The sequence below is a fragment of the Panthera pardus genome, unplaced genomic scaffold (assembly GCF_024362965.1).
Source record: "Panthera pardus isolate Hobbes unplaced genomic scaffold, ASM2436296v1 HiC_scaffold_25, whole genome shotgun sequence".
Lineage (NCBI taxonomy): Eukaryota > Metazoa > Chordata > Mammalia > Carnivora > Felidae > Panthera > Panthera pardus.
In genome coordinates, this window is record NW_026526821.1 from 68,744,781 (window position 1) to 68,763,018 (window position 18,238).

Consider the following 18,238-nt stretch of genomic DNA (forward strand, 5'->3'; position numbering starts at 1 on the left):
AATTCACTAATCAAATTTGCAATGCTCTTTCATGCTCCCAAGATGAAAGAATTTCAAAGAACACTCTTCACTCTTCCTTTCTACCACCCTCCACACATTTCCCCTGGTCAGAACCAATGTACACGTTAATATTCATGGCAGTGAGTGAGCACACATTTGCACTGGCTTTCTCCTGTAAGTCAAAGAGGGGTTAAGCAATCTGTAATTAATGTTGCTAGACTGACATATATGAGATGCTTCCTCTAGAGTGAAAACACTGACAAAATTTCTAGATATGCCTTATAAATTAATTTTTAATGAATTTAACTTTTTTGTTAATTGTTTCTAATAATTATTTTACTCAATATTGATTAAATAATCTTTAACACTAACTTCAATGTGTATAACACTTTACAGCTTAGAAGTGTCTTCTTTATATTCTTTATCCTAAAAATCAATCATCTGTTTATATTCTTACAAATATTATACAGATAAGAAAGTTAAAGCTGCAAGAGGAAAAAACTGAGATGAACCAAATGGAGTCACATTGGGACAAAGTATGTTTGCTGTAAATAACCTAAGCTATCTGGTGACAAGGATCCTATTTGGCTCATTCATTCATCCATTCAACAATTGTTCATTGAGATGATTACTAAGTGGTGAGATAATTTATTTTTGTATCCATGGAGCCTAACATAGACCTGGGCCATACTAGTTGCTCAGAAAATATTTCTGGATAGGCTGCTAGCATGTAGTAAAATGAATGTTGAAAAGCCCCAATTCTATATTATGCTATGTTTCTTATTAACCATCATTATTATCAAGTTGTGTTCTCTGACATGAGACAGTTTATCTCTTTTGGAAAGTAATGGGCAGATATGAAACAATTAGAGGACAATTCATGATAAAAATGAGTTATAATAAATGAGATAATTACTAAAGAGAGACAATCATTCATCCAACAAAAATTCCCACCACACGTTTCCTCTAAACAACCAACTACCATAATCAATTCTTACTTGACGATTCAAAAAACAAATCAATAAAAATATGCAACTTTTCAATAATATAGCTATTGCATATCAAGTGCTACATTTTTTTCTGTTATAACTAAGTAGTTAAATGACTTTCTGAGTTACATAAAAACTATACTGCATCTTTGGCTTCATGTTGACTAATGAAAAGCTGTCTATTCTTAAACTAAGCCATCATATTTTCAATATATAATTCATTAATTCATTTATTATTTCGGAAAATATTTATCAAGTGCTAGTATTCTAGGCTATATGCTAATTAACTGTTCCTTACTTCATGAGTGTATCTTGCCCTCATCCCCTCCTAAAACCTTACAAGTTTCAATAGCAACGTCATATGGCTTTGAGCATAACAGTGGTAGCAGAAATATTAATATTATTTAAAATATCTTAAAAACCAGGCTACCTGACTCAAAAAACATTTTATTCCAAGTTGTTATAACTTTAAGGGTACAATTAATCAAAATTTAAATATGATTATATTTTCAAGTAAAAACCCAAATAATCAATGTAATGAAATGGGATGATGTCAAACATTTACATCTTCATCGAAATTATATGCCAGACATACTTTAAAAGTTATCTAACTGAAATGGCATTGCACATTTCAGCAAGACTGGAGTCCCTTGTGAGGAGTACAATCAACTTTCCAGCTTACTGATTAACTTATTAATTAAAGGTAGAAATACAATTTTTAAAGATTAGCACAGAGTTTATGTTTGGCTGATCTTGAAGGTTTACAGAAGTTTTTCTGGCATTTTAATGGATAATAATTAACATTTACAGATAAAATATATCATCTATGATATCAATCAGGTTAATTTTTAAGTCAGTAATGTTCATAAACAAAAATCAAACAACAATAATAAACAAACTATAATTCTACAAATCTTGCTTTCCTTTGAAACTTCTAACCCTGAAAGAAGCAGAATAAGTGATTCAAAGAAAATTGGGATAGATTTAAAGGCACCTAAATAATGTAACAAAATACAGTCTGAATATTCTCAAATCTAATATTATTTAAGAATATTTCTATCACCCACTGGTATCAACTCTAGTACTCAGACACTTAATTTTCCTTTCCTTTCCTTTCCTTTCCTTTCCTTTCCTTTCCTTTCCTTTCCTTTCCTTTCCATTCCTTTCCTTTCCATTCCTTTCCTTTCCTTTCCTTCCTTCCTCCTTTCTTACATCCTTCCTCCCTTCCTCCCTCCCTTCTTACCCTCCCTTTGCTTTTTAAAATATCTAACTCCTCTTTGTGTTCCTCTTCTATGTAGCCAACATTATAGGAGTTAGAGGTAACTTCAATAGTGTAAAATGCGTAACAAAAACAAAAACAAAAACAAAAAAACCCACAACACTGGCCTTGTGTTAATTTAGTTTGTATGTTGAAATATGTTAAGAAGTGATTTATTTCCATATAGGCAACTTGCTAGGTCATTAATGGCTGATCACCACTTACATGCAATGAGGAAAAAGGGAGGGAGATAAATTTTAGTTAGCCAGGTTTGGACTAAGACAGATACTAGTAATTGATATAGGAGGAGTAGGGCTGACCAACAAGGGTGTTTAGTAAGCCCAGGGAACCAATATACATTTTGCATTTCCCAGTCAAGTATTGGCTCTCAAATCAAGGGAAAGTTTGAAGATAGCAAATCCAAGAGGGAGAATGTATAGAGACAAATAATGAATCCACAGTGAATAGCCAGGCAAAACCAAGAGGGAGATACAGAAAGAAGGAGGCCTTCACAGAACAGCTGTCATAAATTCATGGCAAGTAAAGGAACTGTGGAAGGTACTAGGTTGGTACAGACACCTAGAAAGTCAATCCATTATGTATGGAGGGACTCTTAAACCCACATTTGATCAGATTTGGAAGAAAAAGAGAACACCCATTCTTATAGACTAAAACCCTCTGACCATAAAACAAACAACAGTGGTTTGAGTAAATTCAGTAACATTGCCCCTTACGATTTGAGAGTGATCATTGTAGAAACTTTTCTGAGGGTAAGTGTGTAATTGGTAATGGATCAATAAGTAATTTCTTTCAGGAGCAAAAGCTCTTGTTTTCTTATTTATTTATTTTTTTGAAGTTGCAAGGCTCTTAAATCAGAGTGGAGCAAATACATTTAGAAAGTTGAGATTACTCTAAACAGCAACATTCCTTACTGCACTAGTTAAGTTTATCTCAACTAATCATTTATTTATGATGCCATAAAAATCCAGATGCTTTCAATTTTGATTGTTAGATATTTGCTGAAAGGCAGTTGAAATTACTTTCCCAGGGTTCCGATTTGACAACTGCATTTTGAATTGAAAATTTATGGCAGTTCAATAATGGTTGTGCTGAGGTGTGTGTGTGTGTGTGTGTGTGTGTGTGGTGTGTGTTTTCTCTTTTCTTCTTTCTAAGATTAACAATGAATTTAGTTCTTGTGGTCAGTGTAAACCCCTACTGAGCTTATTTGAAATCATAGAAGTCTAATGGAAAACTAATTAGAAATTATGGAACTAATGGAAAACTAATGGAAAATTTATTAAGAAAATAAATGAATAAAACTGAAAATTAAGACCCTGCAAAAGTCTGTGATAATGTATTTTCCTCCTATATGTGTTTGGTGGTTTTCCTAATTGTTTTAGGATGAGTGCCTGAAAGCCAGTGTCCAAGAGGAAAGAATCTGTTGACCTAATCAAATTGTCCTCTGAGGCATGGGTGCTAGTAAAAGGAGAACCTATAGGGATGGACAAAAGCAAAAAAAAACAAATTTACACAATCACATGAGACAGAAAAGATAAACTATGCCTCACAGATACAAAGGGAAATGGAAAGACTTATATATGTTTGGAACCTTCCAGAAGATACAGATTTTCAACTAAGAACTATGATGATAATAACCCTTTAGAGTTTAATAGTTGACCCTTTCTTATGGTTGTTACTTTTGTATATCAGTAAAATATTGATATCTCTTAGCAATAAGAGATTACCTGTACTTTGCAAATATTTTAATAAAACAAGAAGATAAAGAATTACAACTATACAAATTAGTAACTCTGAATGCAGAAATATATGGCAGAGTCTTCAAGCTATAAATCAGTTAAGGCAAAAGTTTAAAAAAATAGCTTTCTATTCATGACCTATTATTTTCCATCTATGATATACTGACTAAATTCTTCCAGTAGGCTTAGAAATTGGAGCAAAAGGAATGGTCAAGGGTTCCAGGATATTAATGGTAAGAGCTTACTGTACTTTCTTGATATTTATGTATCAAAATGAATATAAGAAGGCACAGAAACAATCTATTCACTGTAATTCCCTGTAATTCTAGAGTGAGGAAAGAACTAAGGACACCAGATTCAGATCTTTTGATGTTACCAGTATTACAACCTCCTGCTTCCAGTCAGATGTAACAGTATCAACTAGGCAATAACTTAGTTTATTAATTTGGCAAATCTGCTTAAAGTCAATAAGAACATACCAAAATAAATCTTTGTGAACAGAGAACTGAGAAGAATTCACACTTAACAACCAAAAAAATACATTTTCTATTGTAAAGAACATTTTTAGCAACAATAGTAGGAATAAGGTCTTATTACTTCTAGATTGTATTTATATTTTCTGTACCAAAGTACTGGTTGCTGGGGAAGAGAAACTTCCAAAAGAAAAAGTATAAGTTATTAAAAAAAAAAAAAAAAACTAACAGTAAAGACAAAAGTTAAATCTTATTTTTAAAGTACTTACTATATGAAGCTCTAGGTAGTCACCCAGGCCAGAAGAACTGTCCACTCGCACCAATACAGCTTCTTTTTGAACAGTGCTAAACCCTATGGCCAGTCTGTCTGCTCGTGTACTTGGCCGGTCATTAGGAGGCCACTTATACGTGATTTGTCCACCACCTTTGCTAAAGATATATGTTGTCCCAGCTGGAAAACAAAAACCAAAACCAATTAGTCCAAATATATCAGGTGTACAATTTTCCTATGTTTGTTACATTGACATATCCGTAAAGGATTAAATTTATACCAAGGCAAAAATTAAAAAAAAAAAATGAAACTATAGCATAAAAAGTAAGCAAATCACAGATTTCAATCAAACAGGCTCAAGAGAGTGAATAGAAGATTTTTAAAAGAAATATCAAGGCAGCTCAGTTTTTAATACACTCATTAAACCTACCAGCAGGTGTTCCAGAACAAATGGGAGATTACTACTTTTTCCACTGAGTTGGACAAGCATGGAATCTAATGGGGTTTTATTTCTCCCTGCCAGTTTTTCAGAAATGGTTTAGTAGGAAACACTGACTTTGGCCGCTTCCAAAAGGAGCAGAAACATGTATCAACTCGTTTTTGTTTTTGAAACAAGAGTTGCATGTGCATGTGACAGGGTCATACAGCACAGTGAAGCAAATCACAACAAATATACTACGAATCAACTCTTATGGGGAAAGGGTCTATTCACATATGACAGATAACTAATGGGTAAACAGTCATAAGCCCCAGGAGTCATGTCAGAAAAATACAGATAATAGAGCTCATCAATAGAAGTGAGATCTTATTTAACAAGCAATATCTAGTAGCTGTCAAACTATCCACCATCATAAACAGACTCATTTTTTTTCTTCAAAAGTGAATGCTTGTCTTACAGTAGTAAGAATATTATAGCCTCATTTGGTGAGTGTTCAATTTTTACTTTATGGTGCTGATGTCATTAAATTATCCATCTTACTTTAAAAGATTTTCATTTCAAACAAGTTTACACTAAGCATCCAATGCACTGAAGTCCTATCTCATTATATCACAATGAAATCTATCTCACTGAATGCAATAAAATGAAATCTTTAAGTCAGAACATTTGGAGGAGACATGCAAAGAGACATGCAAAGATATAGATATAGATACATATAGATATAGATATAGATATGAACACATATCTATACACACAAGAAAAGACTTTACTAAAAGTAAAGTTTGTCCATACTAAAAAGGACAATAGAAATATTTGCATAGTTATCCCAGGAAGAGCCATTGGGGTAAAATAAATTTAGAGGCTTACAGTAATAAAGGATACCAATACATGTTTATTGTGTTCCCACTATGTGTCAAACGTGGTAAAGAAAATGGTAAGAGTGAATATTAAAATTAAGCCAAGGGTGCCTCAGTGCCTCAGTCGGTTAAGTGTCTGACTCTTGATTTCAGCTTGTGGTTTGTGGGATTAAGCCCCGTGTTGAGCTTTGTGCTGATGACACAGGATCCTTGGGTCCTCTCTCTCCCTCTCTCTCTGTCCCTCCCTTGCTTGTGTATGTGCTCAGCTCAAAATAAATAAACATTTAAAAAATTTAGGCCACAAAATATCTTGTGTTTATAGAAAAAAAGCTCCTACCAAGAGTGAGGCTTGTATGTGAAAGGTGTTGGTACAGCAGTATGTATTCTGTCTGAAACATTTCCAAAGTCCTCTGCAATATGCCTCCTGCTTGACTGGTTAAAAGGGCCTTGGTATGTAGGGATACCTGGGTGGCTTAGTTGGTTAAGGGTCTGACTCTTGATTTCAACTCAGGTCATGATCTCACGGTTCCTGAGTTTGAGCCCACGTTGGGCTCTTTACCGACAGTGTGGAACATGCTTGGAATTATCTCCCTCCCCCTGTCTCTTTGTTGCTCCGGTGATTGTGCTCTCTTTCTCAAAACAAATCAATAAAAAAAAAAGAAGGCCTCGGTATGTAGACATGACACAAGAAACATGTCAGAATAATACTGAATGTAAAAGTGATAAAATAGAATCTTGTTAGAATGCAATGGTAGAGAAGCTGTGTATTCTCTATTAATTTTTTTGGATATTAATGCATGAAAGTAGTTTATCTCTCGCATGTGGAAACAGGTAAGTTATACTTCAAAGGAACCAGGCAGTGTGCAAGTAAAGAACATTCAGAATATACAGATTTGTGTATCAGAAATGTTGGAGCCTCCAGGACCATTTATGTTCTATATCATCAGAAGCTTGTTACTCAAGATATTAATAAGCAAGAATCACTTGATAAATATTCTTCAGCGTGGTAATTTTTGTAGATGATTAACAAACTATTGAATGGTTCAACAATGCCCACATTGATAAAAATGGGACAAGAACACATAAAAGTGAAGGTTTCTTTAACAGGAGAATGTCGTGGTGACCTCTGAGTACAGGTACTCAATTTTATTTTCCTCCTTTTAATTAATTTTGTTCTCTAGTGACTATGCAGTTTCTATGAATTAAGACAAATATTCAAAACTAGAGATGCTGCATAACAATGTAAATCATATCTAAAAATTCAGGTGTCTTCCAGAATCACCAGAGGAAGGTGATGGTGGAAAGCAAAATATCTTGTATTACATAGCAATTTTTAATATTAAAAATATCACTTTCACAACAATTTTTCATGTCTTCTGTACTTCTGTATGGAAAGTAGGGTAAGGGCGTCTGGGTGGTTCAATCAGTTGAGCATCCGACTTGATTTTGGCTCAGGTCATGATCTCATGGTTCATGGGTTCAAGCCTTGATCAGTCTCTGCACTGACAGCAAGGAGCCTGCATGGGATTCTCTCTCTCTCTTTCTCTCTCTCTCTCAGAAATAAATAAATAAACTTTTGTAAAAAGCGGGGGGGAAGAAAGTAGGGTAAGCAGTTAGCCCCATGTTACATCTGAGGAAACTTAGTCATAAGGATTGATTTGTTATCTCAAGTTGCAACCTTAGTTAAGTGACAGAGCCGGTAGGAAACCTAGTACCCAGACTCCTACTCTTGCATTTTTTTTATGACAGAAATGTTTCTGTTATCATAACAAGACAGTCGAGAAAAAGTTAATTGGATGTGTCAGTCTGAATTTATCAAGGCCGACTGTTATCATATTCTAATGTCTCATATCCATAAAGTGACATTTGCACCTCATGATCATATACTGTCCTTTCACCTCACAAGGCTTTCAAAAAAAGAAAAATAACATGTAAATGTGAAGTGACAGAACATTTAATATATGTAGATTAACATTTAGTTTAGAGTATACTTCCCAAACTTATGGAACTATGAAAGTGTCCAGTTGCTCAGTTACAGAATGCAAGGATAATAAAGGTTTGTATTTTCAGGAAGATAAATGTCACAATGCAAATATCATTACTCAAGATTTGATTTCATCTCATATTTCAGTGAGTGCTAAGACCTAGCAACTAGCATTCTATGAACCACTCTCCAATGATTTCTGGCTCTTTCATTTCACCAAAACAAAGTAAAACCAATTGTACTACCTTGTGCCAAACAATGCAATTATTTCCAGCATCTTTTGTCTCCAGATGTATCTGGAAAGCAATCTCTCTTCCCTCTTCTGTATGCATGATAGTGCAAATGTCTTGTATTCATCAGCATAATCAGAATCAAGAGAGGATAAGAGAGGATAAGATGTCCACTCCCCACCCACAGCTCCCTTCTACCTACCTGTATAAGCATCTTGGTTTTCTTTAAAAAAAAAAAAAAAAAATCACTTCCTATAAAACTCTACAAAATCTCCTATGTTCTTAAATCCCCCTTTCAGAAAGATAGAAAATTACCTTATACTCTATTCTGGTAATCTTAAAAATGTGAGAATACTCCTACAATAAAATATAGTGGGTCATGCGACTAAAGTTTCAAAATCTACTTCATTTAGCATGCATCTTCTGGAACCAGGGACATAATGTCCTTACAATAGCAGATAACTAAAAAATAAAGAATGTAAGCTCTGAACAGACCTGGGTTCAAATCCCAGCTGAATCATTTACTAGCTACACTGACCGTGACTAGCTTTTTATTCTAAATCTTGGATATTCTGTCTGTAAACAATGAGGATACTAAAACTATACACCCCATAGAGCTTCTGTCAAAATTCGATGGGTATCACCCAGTCACGCCTTAGTCCAATTCCTGGCATATGGTAAGTGCCCAGTAAGTTTTACAGAGAACAGATGTGTGTGTGTGTGTGTGTGTGTGTGTGTGTGTTAAAACTATAAAATAATGGAAAACATACAAAAAATAACAAACACTGCAACATTGTTGTTTTATTTTAATATAAGATGTCTTAGGAAAGTTTGATTCATTTCAAAGTTGTGTGAAAGCCAAATGCCTTTGAAGAAATGACTTTCCTCCCTCCCAGTTTTTATTAATCTTTTCAGTATTTCATTCCTGGGATTAGCACTTTTTTCACATAAACCCATTATATTATTATTTACATTCACTAGTAGTTGACAATGAGAAGGATATTAAATTGCATCACATGGGAGCTTTCATGAGAAAAAGAATATTAGTTCATCATCATAAAACATCTAGCATGCTAAGATTTATAGCAAGATGCAAAAAAAATTCACTTTGTTAAATAAAGGAGTAAGTCTACATAAAATGACTGCAATCTAGCTTTATTATTTTAATTTTATTTTTATAGAAACATGGTTTATTATATTATATAAGTGAATTCAATGTGCAAGAACTGTACATCTTAATCACAGTTCCAGGTCTTAAGAACACAGTAATGTGTTCACCTCTATTATTTATGCATGTTTCTGTATGACAATCACTGACATATCAGTGCCATGACTACTAATGGATTTATTGTAAATTAACCTCGACATCCATCACATTACTGAATGTATGGATGACTCAAACTTAAAGTGGTTTTCAGCAACCTCCACATTTAAGTTGTGCAGCAAATCTGTATTACTCCAAATTCATTAACAGAGCTGGCTCAATCAGATGCAAATTTATTTGTGTCAACATACTTTACATGGCAACAAATGTTTGTACAAATTATACATGGGCTCTTATTTCTAATCTCAAAACTGTCCTGTGATGTTATGATAAGAAATATTTTTAGATTTTATTTAACATCTATTTACCCAAAAGGCTCTCCCCCCTCCTTGTTTTATGGCCAACCACTCATTATCTAAATTTACCCACTTCAGCTTCGTTTCCATAAAAGTTAGTATGTCCCCAAATGGATTGAACCTTTCTGAAAAAGAAAACCAACTGGCATGTATAGGTCTGTTTGATTACTGGTTGTTCTGGATCCTTGCTATATGAACAATAACTTCTAAGTAGATTAGCTTCTAACATAAGTATATGAATAAAAGGTTCCTTTCTGAAAGCCTGTAATTCTTCAAATGTCACTGTGTAGCCAACATGCAACATTCAGGCCATTATAATTCTATTAGATATAACAGAGATATAGCACTTTTTTTCCCCTTTAAAGTTTTCCAGGTAGTCACATGGAATTAAAATAAAACAAATAAAAGTAAGAGGAGCTTTTATTCCACCAGTAAACTTATTGGAATAAAGAGGCTAACTTAAATTTAAAATTTCTGAACAATTTCTACCTATGTAAAGGCATTCTTTTGAGTAAAGTTCATAGAAAGCAAAAAACAATGAAAAAAAATTGTATAAAAAGTTTTTGTATAAAAATTATTTGTGACCATGATAAAATTTATAAACTGGTGAAACTTAAAAAAAAATAATAAATGTTAACAATCTGACAGGTACATAAAGTAACAATTCGTTGCAGTTCATTTTCTTCCTAAGTTCCTGTAAATTCTTTGTAAGATCACAAGGAATTATATCATGAAATTGAGCACTATTGTTTCCTAATTTCTGAAATTTCATATAGGAGGATTAACAACTCAAGACAGGTGGCCATTATATTAGGAAAGATGAATGGAATCAGAACAATAACAGTTCCTATCTATAAGATGTAATCAACTCTACATCAAAAAGTAGTTAACAATTACCAACTTTGAGAAGAGACAGCAGCCCTCAATGCTGCTATTCATCTAAAGGGGAACAAACACTAGGAAAAGACAATGAAAATAAAGACTATATATCTTAATTTGAGCCTTCTTATGCAAGACACAGACTTGGTAGAATTGACAACTGGCTAAAAAAGAAAGAAAATGACATAGGATTTTTACTTATATGTCTTTGAGAAAAAGAGCAGGATAAGTTCTTAATAAAGGAAACAGGGCAAGAAACATGGCCTGTCACTAAAATGGTTTTGATACTGACCCTATAGTCTGAATCAGACCAAAGCAAAGAAAGTCAAGAAGAGTTTAGGTAATTCCCAAACAATGCAAGTCTTTTCAAAGTAGCTAATAACTACACTCAGGATAGAACAAACAACAGGAGGTTTCTCATATATGGCAAGTCATGTGTTCCAGCAGAATCCTAGACCCTGAGGAATTAAAGAAATTTATTCAATTTTAAAAGAAAACAATTTGTTGACTCTTTCTTAAATTTAATGCAAACTGAGAAAAAGGGGGAAAGTCAACGTTGTGAGCACCTTGTTTTTGTGCAATGAGATTTCCGAAAGTGACAGTGGACGGGGTCACTGCCCACATGCTAGCTATTAAATACCCATCATGAACTCTGTGCAGGTTCTTTCACAACGTTCTTGAACCCCATACAAGTCAGTATGCCGTTAGACTCTCAGGGTCTCCAAAGAATCACTAGGCATTGACAATTAATATCTCCCAAACTTTTCCTGGGATCAAAGGAGACTGAACCAGTCAGATTCCACAGTAAACTTAGGGGATGTGCAAGCAGAGGACTTCTCCTCACTAAACTGGCCTATATGACATTTGGTTCTGGGCCAGCCAAGATACCATTTTAAAATAAAAAGTGGTGTGTGCTTATTCAATAAGAAACTTCAATCAAAATAAAACCATCAAGAAAATGGAATAGCAAAAAGCTATCATGATTCCTATAAGGTCAGAATTATTATTCTCAAAGATAATTTCAACAGTAATTATGTACTTCACTAAGTAAGGAAGTTTTCCCTTCACCTACTGGCCCAAAACTTTTCTCTTAATAAAAATCTTTTTCTAACAGGGGTGCCCATGTGGCTCAGTCCGTTAAGCTTCCACCTCTTGATTTCGGCTCAGGTCACAATCTTACAGTTTGTGGGACTGAGCCCCACATCAGGCTCTGTGCTGCTTGGGATTCTCTCTCTAACCCTGCCCCACTCATGTGTGTGCATGCGCAGTCTCTTGCAAAATTAATAAATCAACATTTAAAAATCTTTTTGTAATAAATATTCCATATTTTTCTATGGTCTATATTTTCTTTAATAAAAAATCTATATTCTGCAATCTTGGGAGAACAATATATTTAAAAGTGAATCATGTATATTTCCCATTTTAATATGTGACATTTCCATATTTTGACATTTATGTAAAGAGTATACTGCATGAAAAAAAAATATTCATTCTTTTGAAAACAAGTGTGTTCCTCTTTAATAACTTAGGTAATTCTTTATAATATAAGTGGATTCATGGTTGACCTACCTTGTCCATATCTTAGACATTTATTCAGGAATACCACAAATAATGCACAGACTATGCATTGTACAATTAAAAAAAAGGCAGCATTCATATAAGGGATATGAATGGTGTTCACCAGTCTTGAATTAATCACAGATGCCAACCGTAGTCATTTGGATAAGTCATTCTCTTTTTCTGTCTTATAAGGAAATTAATTGAAGTAGGAAAAATTCTTAAGCTGACCTATCTGTTGGTCATCTGATAATTGCCAATTATGTGAATGGAGTTAAGAATACAAAACTTAAAACACACAGCCCTTTTTTCCCAAAGAGGTAGGACCTGTGCATTAACAGTAAACATCAGGGCAGGTTGGGGCACCTGGGTGGCTCAGTCAGTTAAACATCTGACTTCAGCTCAGGTCATGATCTCACGGTTTGTGAATCCAAGCCCCACATCAGGCTCTGTGCCAACAGTGTGGAGCCTGCTTCGGATCCTCTGTCTGCCCCTCTCACCCTCTCTCAAAAATAAATACACATTTAAAAATAAATATCAAGGCAGGAAATTTATGCCTTGTCATAAACTATGAAACGTCAGATAAATGATATTTAGTCATGTCACCATCTATTCTGGATTTTTAAAAATCTTGCAAAAGGTGACAACAGTAAAGGTACTGATTAATGGCAACCTTAAAAATGAGCAGAAAAATGAAAAGCAAGAATAATTCTATTTATGTTTTATCAGATCAAAGTCACATAAGTAGTGAAATTTGGAGATAATTCTCAAGCCAGAGAATACTATTTTTGAAAATCTATTCAATAAGTAACACTTCACTTAGTGGCTCCTTTGCAATGTACTTTCTTTAAAAAAAAAAAAAAAACACTTTATTATTTCCTTCTCTAAACATGTTATTTAGAAAATATACCCTCCAGGAAGAGTTGGGTTCAATAGATTGAGTTTCCCAAGCTTGTTCCGTGATCAAGTTCTAAGTCCTAGAAACTTTTAAAAGGCTATCAGGGTCTAAGTTCTCTTGCTGAAAAGAAAAACAAATAAGTGGTATTCCTTCCACCAATCAGATTAGGAAAAGATCCATAAAGATAGCAAAGTGATCTAAAGTTAAAAATCAAACCGAGCAAAGCAATCTCACAACCAATAACCCTAAGAACATCAAATGCTTATGTCTTCCCTTCTGAAACTAGACTCCCTCCAGCAGTAAGTGAACTTTATTAAAAAGTCTCTTGCAAGTAATTCAGTAATCAATTTGCATTAGAGCTATAGGCAGCAGGGATGGGGAGAAAACAAATCTCACCTTCCGGTATTTCAAGAAAAATCTTATTTTACAGAACATATGATAAGTTGTGTAAGTCCCTAATAAATTCTTAAAATTATTAGCTAGTCAGTAAAAATTGCAATTGACTACTGATGCCCTTAAATTTACTTTTTTTCAAAAGTTAATTGCAAAAATGGCTTTCATCAGGGTTTCAGAGTCAAGAATTTATTAGAATTAAGGTGTCAAAAATTAATAAGTTAAAAAAAAGTGACAGAAGCATAGATTTAATGCTGAAATTCTCTTAGAGATAACTAAGCAAACCTTTTCTTTTCAAATGACAAAATGGAGGCCCAGAGAAATCAAGTGGTTTTTCAACGTCACACAGGCGGTTAGGGTCTGTATCCAACTCTATTCTCAGTTTTTCCACAAGACAATGAAAAGCTAAGATCCAATGACTGCTTCTTGTTTAGAAAAATAACTAAAATTCACAAATCAAGGTCTCACTTCAATCATCTCTAGAGTCTTTTTAATGATGCTTTCCCGGACTGGTTTGGAGAGACACAAAAGTTTCTGTAATGACACTTAGCAGAAATGATTCACTTACTTTCTGACATTTTCAGAGTTTAGCCTGAATCTTTAAAAGGTGTGAGAACTTTGCACAGCTTTATTGTAACCATCCTGCCTCAGAAGCTATCCCTGCCTTCGGCTCTTTCTAAGGATTCCAAATTACTGAACAGAGATGCAGAAAACAAATCTTTATCACTAATGCCATGATCACTTCTATACCAGAAAGGCCTTATAACTTTTGACAGTGACACTGTCTCCTGCCCTTAACAGTGGAATTGAATCCTGAACACAAAAGTGCATGTAGTTATTTTGAACATTGCATTACATATTTAATATAGAAGCCAGCATACAAACAATAAAATTCATAATAATTTTAAGGTAAAACCAGAAATATGCTTTTATTTGTTTCTCATCTTAGCTCCTCTCATTGACCATCTTCCTGCCTGTATGCTATATTTGTCATTCTCCACCTGACAAGGTCCCAGTTAGAACTATTTGCTACTTATTTTGTATGAGAACTAGATAGAATGCTAGTTTCTGAGTCAGAAGTCACTTCAAACTAAGCTCTAACTTTATCGTGCGCAAGTGGAATACACATTCTCTTCTCCAAGTGACTTTTACTTTGGCGGATATATGCTTCTCTGCTGCACTTGGTTTTCTTTTCAGTCTAGCTTCCCACTTTCATTCCAATCAAAGTAGATTTGTTCCCTTTATCATCTACAAAACCTATTTTTAATTTACAAACTATTATATAATATCAGAGCTGACTTTTACTGTAATTTCCATCTTAAAGGTATGTCTACTGAAAACAGGGCCTTGCTTTACTTCTTGGTATTCTCATCAGGTTTGTGTGCTTTTATTTGTCAATCATGGACAGGGGCCTAATATATTCCTTGAACATTGATTGATGAGTATAAAAAATTCCATGCCTATAGCCATTAGTAAGATGGGATATCTATAGCTGTATAAGAAATCTAAATAATTTTACTAAATACAAAAAATTCAGATGAGGGCATAGATTGCCTAGATTACCCTGATAATGAACACCATTCTCTATTTCATTACATCTGTGTGAGAAACAACTGTAATGAAGAGTCATGAAACACTTAACCAGGTAACGGTGATTATGAGAGAGTTCTAGATCCCACAGTTTGCTTGAAGAACCTAGCCCAAAGTTCTCCATACTTTACAGGAAGGAGCTAGATATAGTCTGCCAGGCTTTAGGCCTTAAAATTTTATTAATCATCAGAAAAACCCAGAAGATGGCACCACAACCAACTGATCAAAATTAACATCACCAGTAACAGGACATACCAAATTCAGGGGAAATATGATGGGCTGAAAAGGGCACAACGTCATTTCTGTACCATTTTGGCATAGCCTCTATCTAATCATAAAAGATCCAAGAAACTGGAATTGAAAGATAGTCTACAGAATAACTGGTAGCATTCTTCAAAAGAGTCAAGGTCAGGAAAAACAGAAATACTAAGGAGCTCTTCCAAATTGGAAGGGACTAAGGTGACATGACAACTAGATATAACGTGAGACCTTGGTTTAGAACTTGGACTGCAGAAGAGGACGTTAGTGGGACAACTGGTAATGTTTGAAGGTGTGTAGGTTAGTACATTGTACCAATGTTAATTTCCTGGTTTCACTCATTGTGTTATGTAAGATGTTAACTTTGAGAGAGCTAGCTCAAAGGATAAGGAGAATGTTTTTGTGTAACATTTTTCTCAGTCTAAAAGTATTTCAAAATAACTTAAACAAAGAAACGTATTAATTATGAAAAGCAATTAAGAATCTTGAATAAGATTGTAGGCCATGGGAATCTATGCAACAGAAGTAGCTTAAAAAATCCCTAGCTCTTGACTTTATAAAGCTAAATATAAGAAATCTCATTTAAAATGGAGTCTGGAGGGCAGAAGGAGGAGCTCTCATGCCCTAGCACTCTTTGTCAAGTGTAGACCCCAATAGGAAGAAGTTGAGAGAAACACTTTCTCCAGGCCCGGCAACAGCCCAGCTAATGAGAAACGCAGCCAATGAAAAGCTACTACACCTCGGAACTCCCAGTTTACTCCATGGTCTTATAAAAGCACTCCCTACTCCTCTCTTACCTCTATAAAAGAGCATTCCTTTCCTCTCCTTTGTTCACCAGACTTGCCTATGGTCTTGCCATAGTTTGCATGTCCTGATTTGCAATTCTCTGCTCTTCCTAAATAAACACATCTGCTAGTAAAATAACTGGCTGTTTTATTTTTAAGGTTAACAAAATGAAGTTTTGTTTGTTTGTTTGATTTTACTCTTTAATTCTCATGCCCTATTTCACCCTTTCCCCACAACCCTCCACCCAAACACACACACACATACACACACACACACACACACACACACACACACACACACACTTTCCCTTTGGTAACCAACAGTTTGTTCTCTGTAATTAACACAAAATTCAGTCTTCAGTTTGTTTGGCTATGAGAAATGGAGAGTATTTAGAGGTAAGTGGAAGACTTAATTTTTGTTCTACATACAAGAAATTTGTTTAGGGGCACCTAGGTGGCTCAGTCGGTTAAGTGTCTGACTTCAGCTCAGGTCATGATCTCACTGTTCTTGAGTTCAAGCCCCGCATTAGGCTTTGTGCTAAGAGCTCAGAGCCTAGAACCTATTTCTGTTTCTATGTCTCCCTCTCACTCTCTACCCCTCCCCCACTTATGCTCTGTCTCTCTCTCTCTCTCTCTCTCTCAATAATAAATAAATGTTGAAACAAAAAAAGAAATTTGCTTAATTTGCTAAATAAGAAAAATCTCAGTATAAACACTATTATTAAGGTTTTCAAGTAATAAGATACTGGGAAAATTAAGATTAAAATAAAAATTGCCTAAATAGATAAGCCCAGTCTAAGATCAGTTCACTCAGAAAACCAAGTACTATTTATCAATTTATTCGTTCATGTATTCAATCACTTGTTAGCATGGGTCATTGTAGAAATCACTGAAACTCTTATGAAACAGTTTCCAGTCCTAAAATCATGTAGGTAAACAATCTTGAGATAAAATCTATTTGTCTAACCTTATGATAAGAGATTACTAACATTAGTGTGAGTTAATTCCTTCTATAAGTTTGGAATCTAAGAGAGACACTAGTACAAAAGAGAGGCAAAAGAGAGTAGTACCAATGGTAATAATTTTTTTTTTAAATATATTACTTACGTTCACATGTGTGGAAATTAGTACCATTGACCCTTTAACAACATGGAGGTTAGGGATACTGACCCCACACACAGTGGAAAATCCAAGTATGACTTTGACCTGCCCAAAACTTAACTACTAATAGCCTACTGTTGACTGAAGCCTACTGATAACATAAACGGTCACTTACCACATATTTTATATGTTATATGTACTATATACTGTATTCTTGGAATAAAGTAAGCTAAAGAAAAGAAAAGTTTAGTAAGGATATCATAAGAAAGAGGGCACCTTTTCATAAGAAAGAGGGTGGATTAGTCAGTTAAGTGTCTGACTCTTGATTTTAGTTCAGGTCAAGATCTCATGCTTTTTGGGATCAAGCCTAAAGCACACAGCCTACTTGGGATTCACTTTCTCTCCCTCTCTTTCTGCCCCTCCCCAGCTCATGCTCTCTCTCTCTCCCTCAAAGTAAACTTAAAGGAATATCATAAGAAAGAGAAAATACATTTGCAGTGCTGTACTATATTGAAAAAAAAATCTGCATGTAAGTGGACCCATGCAGTTCAAACTCATGTTGTTTAAGGGTCAACTCTATATACTACAGTTGTGATGAAAGAGATGAATACAAAGACAGAGAATAGTGGTCATTACAGAGGAAAGTTTCAAATCTCTTCTAATATAACAAGAAAAAAAAATCCTGAGTGACATTATTTTCCAAGTTGCTTGAAAGACTCAAAGCCAGATGGTTTAGGGAGATGTTAGGGAAAGACTCTAACTCAAAATAAGGAGTTGGGATTTGACAAAAGCAAACAAAGCACAATTGTGAGAGGCAGAAGAATACTGCTGGAGAAAGAGAATGCAATAATTCAACAATAAAAACATTCATACACTCAGTAAAAATTATTTAAGCCTAT

The 18,238-nt window shown here is 34.5% G+C and overlaps 1 protein-coding gene across 25 annotated transcripts in view; it reads right to left on the reverse strand.

Moving 5' to 3' along the window:
* Positions 1-18,238, reverse strand: part of NRXN1 (neurexin 1) — a 1,129,526-nt gene that overhangs the window by 308,753 nt on the left and 802,535 nt on the right. For all 25 annotated transcript variants that reach the window (XM_053890675.1, XM_053890679.1, XM_053890684.1 and 22 more), the window contains one exon: positions 4,747-4,928. In XM_053890675.1, coding sequence (XP_053746650.1) covers positions 4,747-4,928 — 182 coding nt within the window. The remainder of the gene's footprint in view (positions 1-4,746; positions 4,929-18,238) is intronic.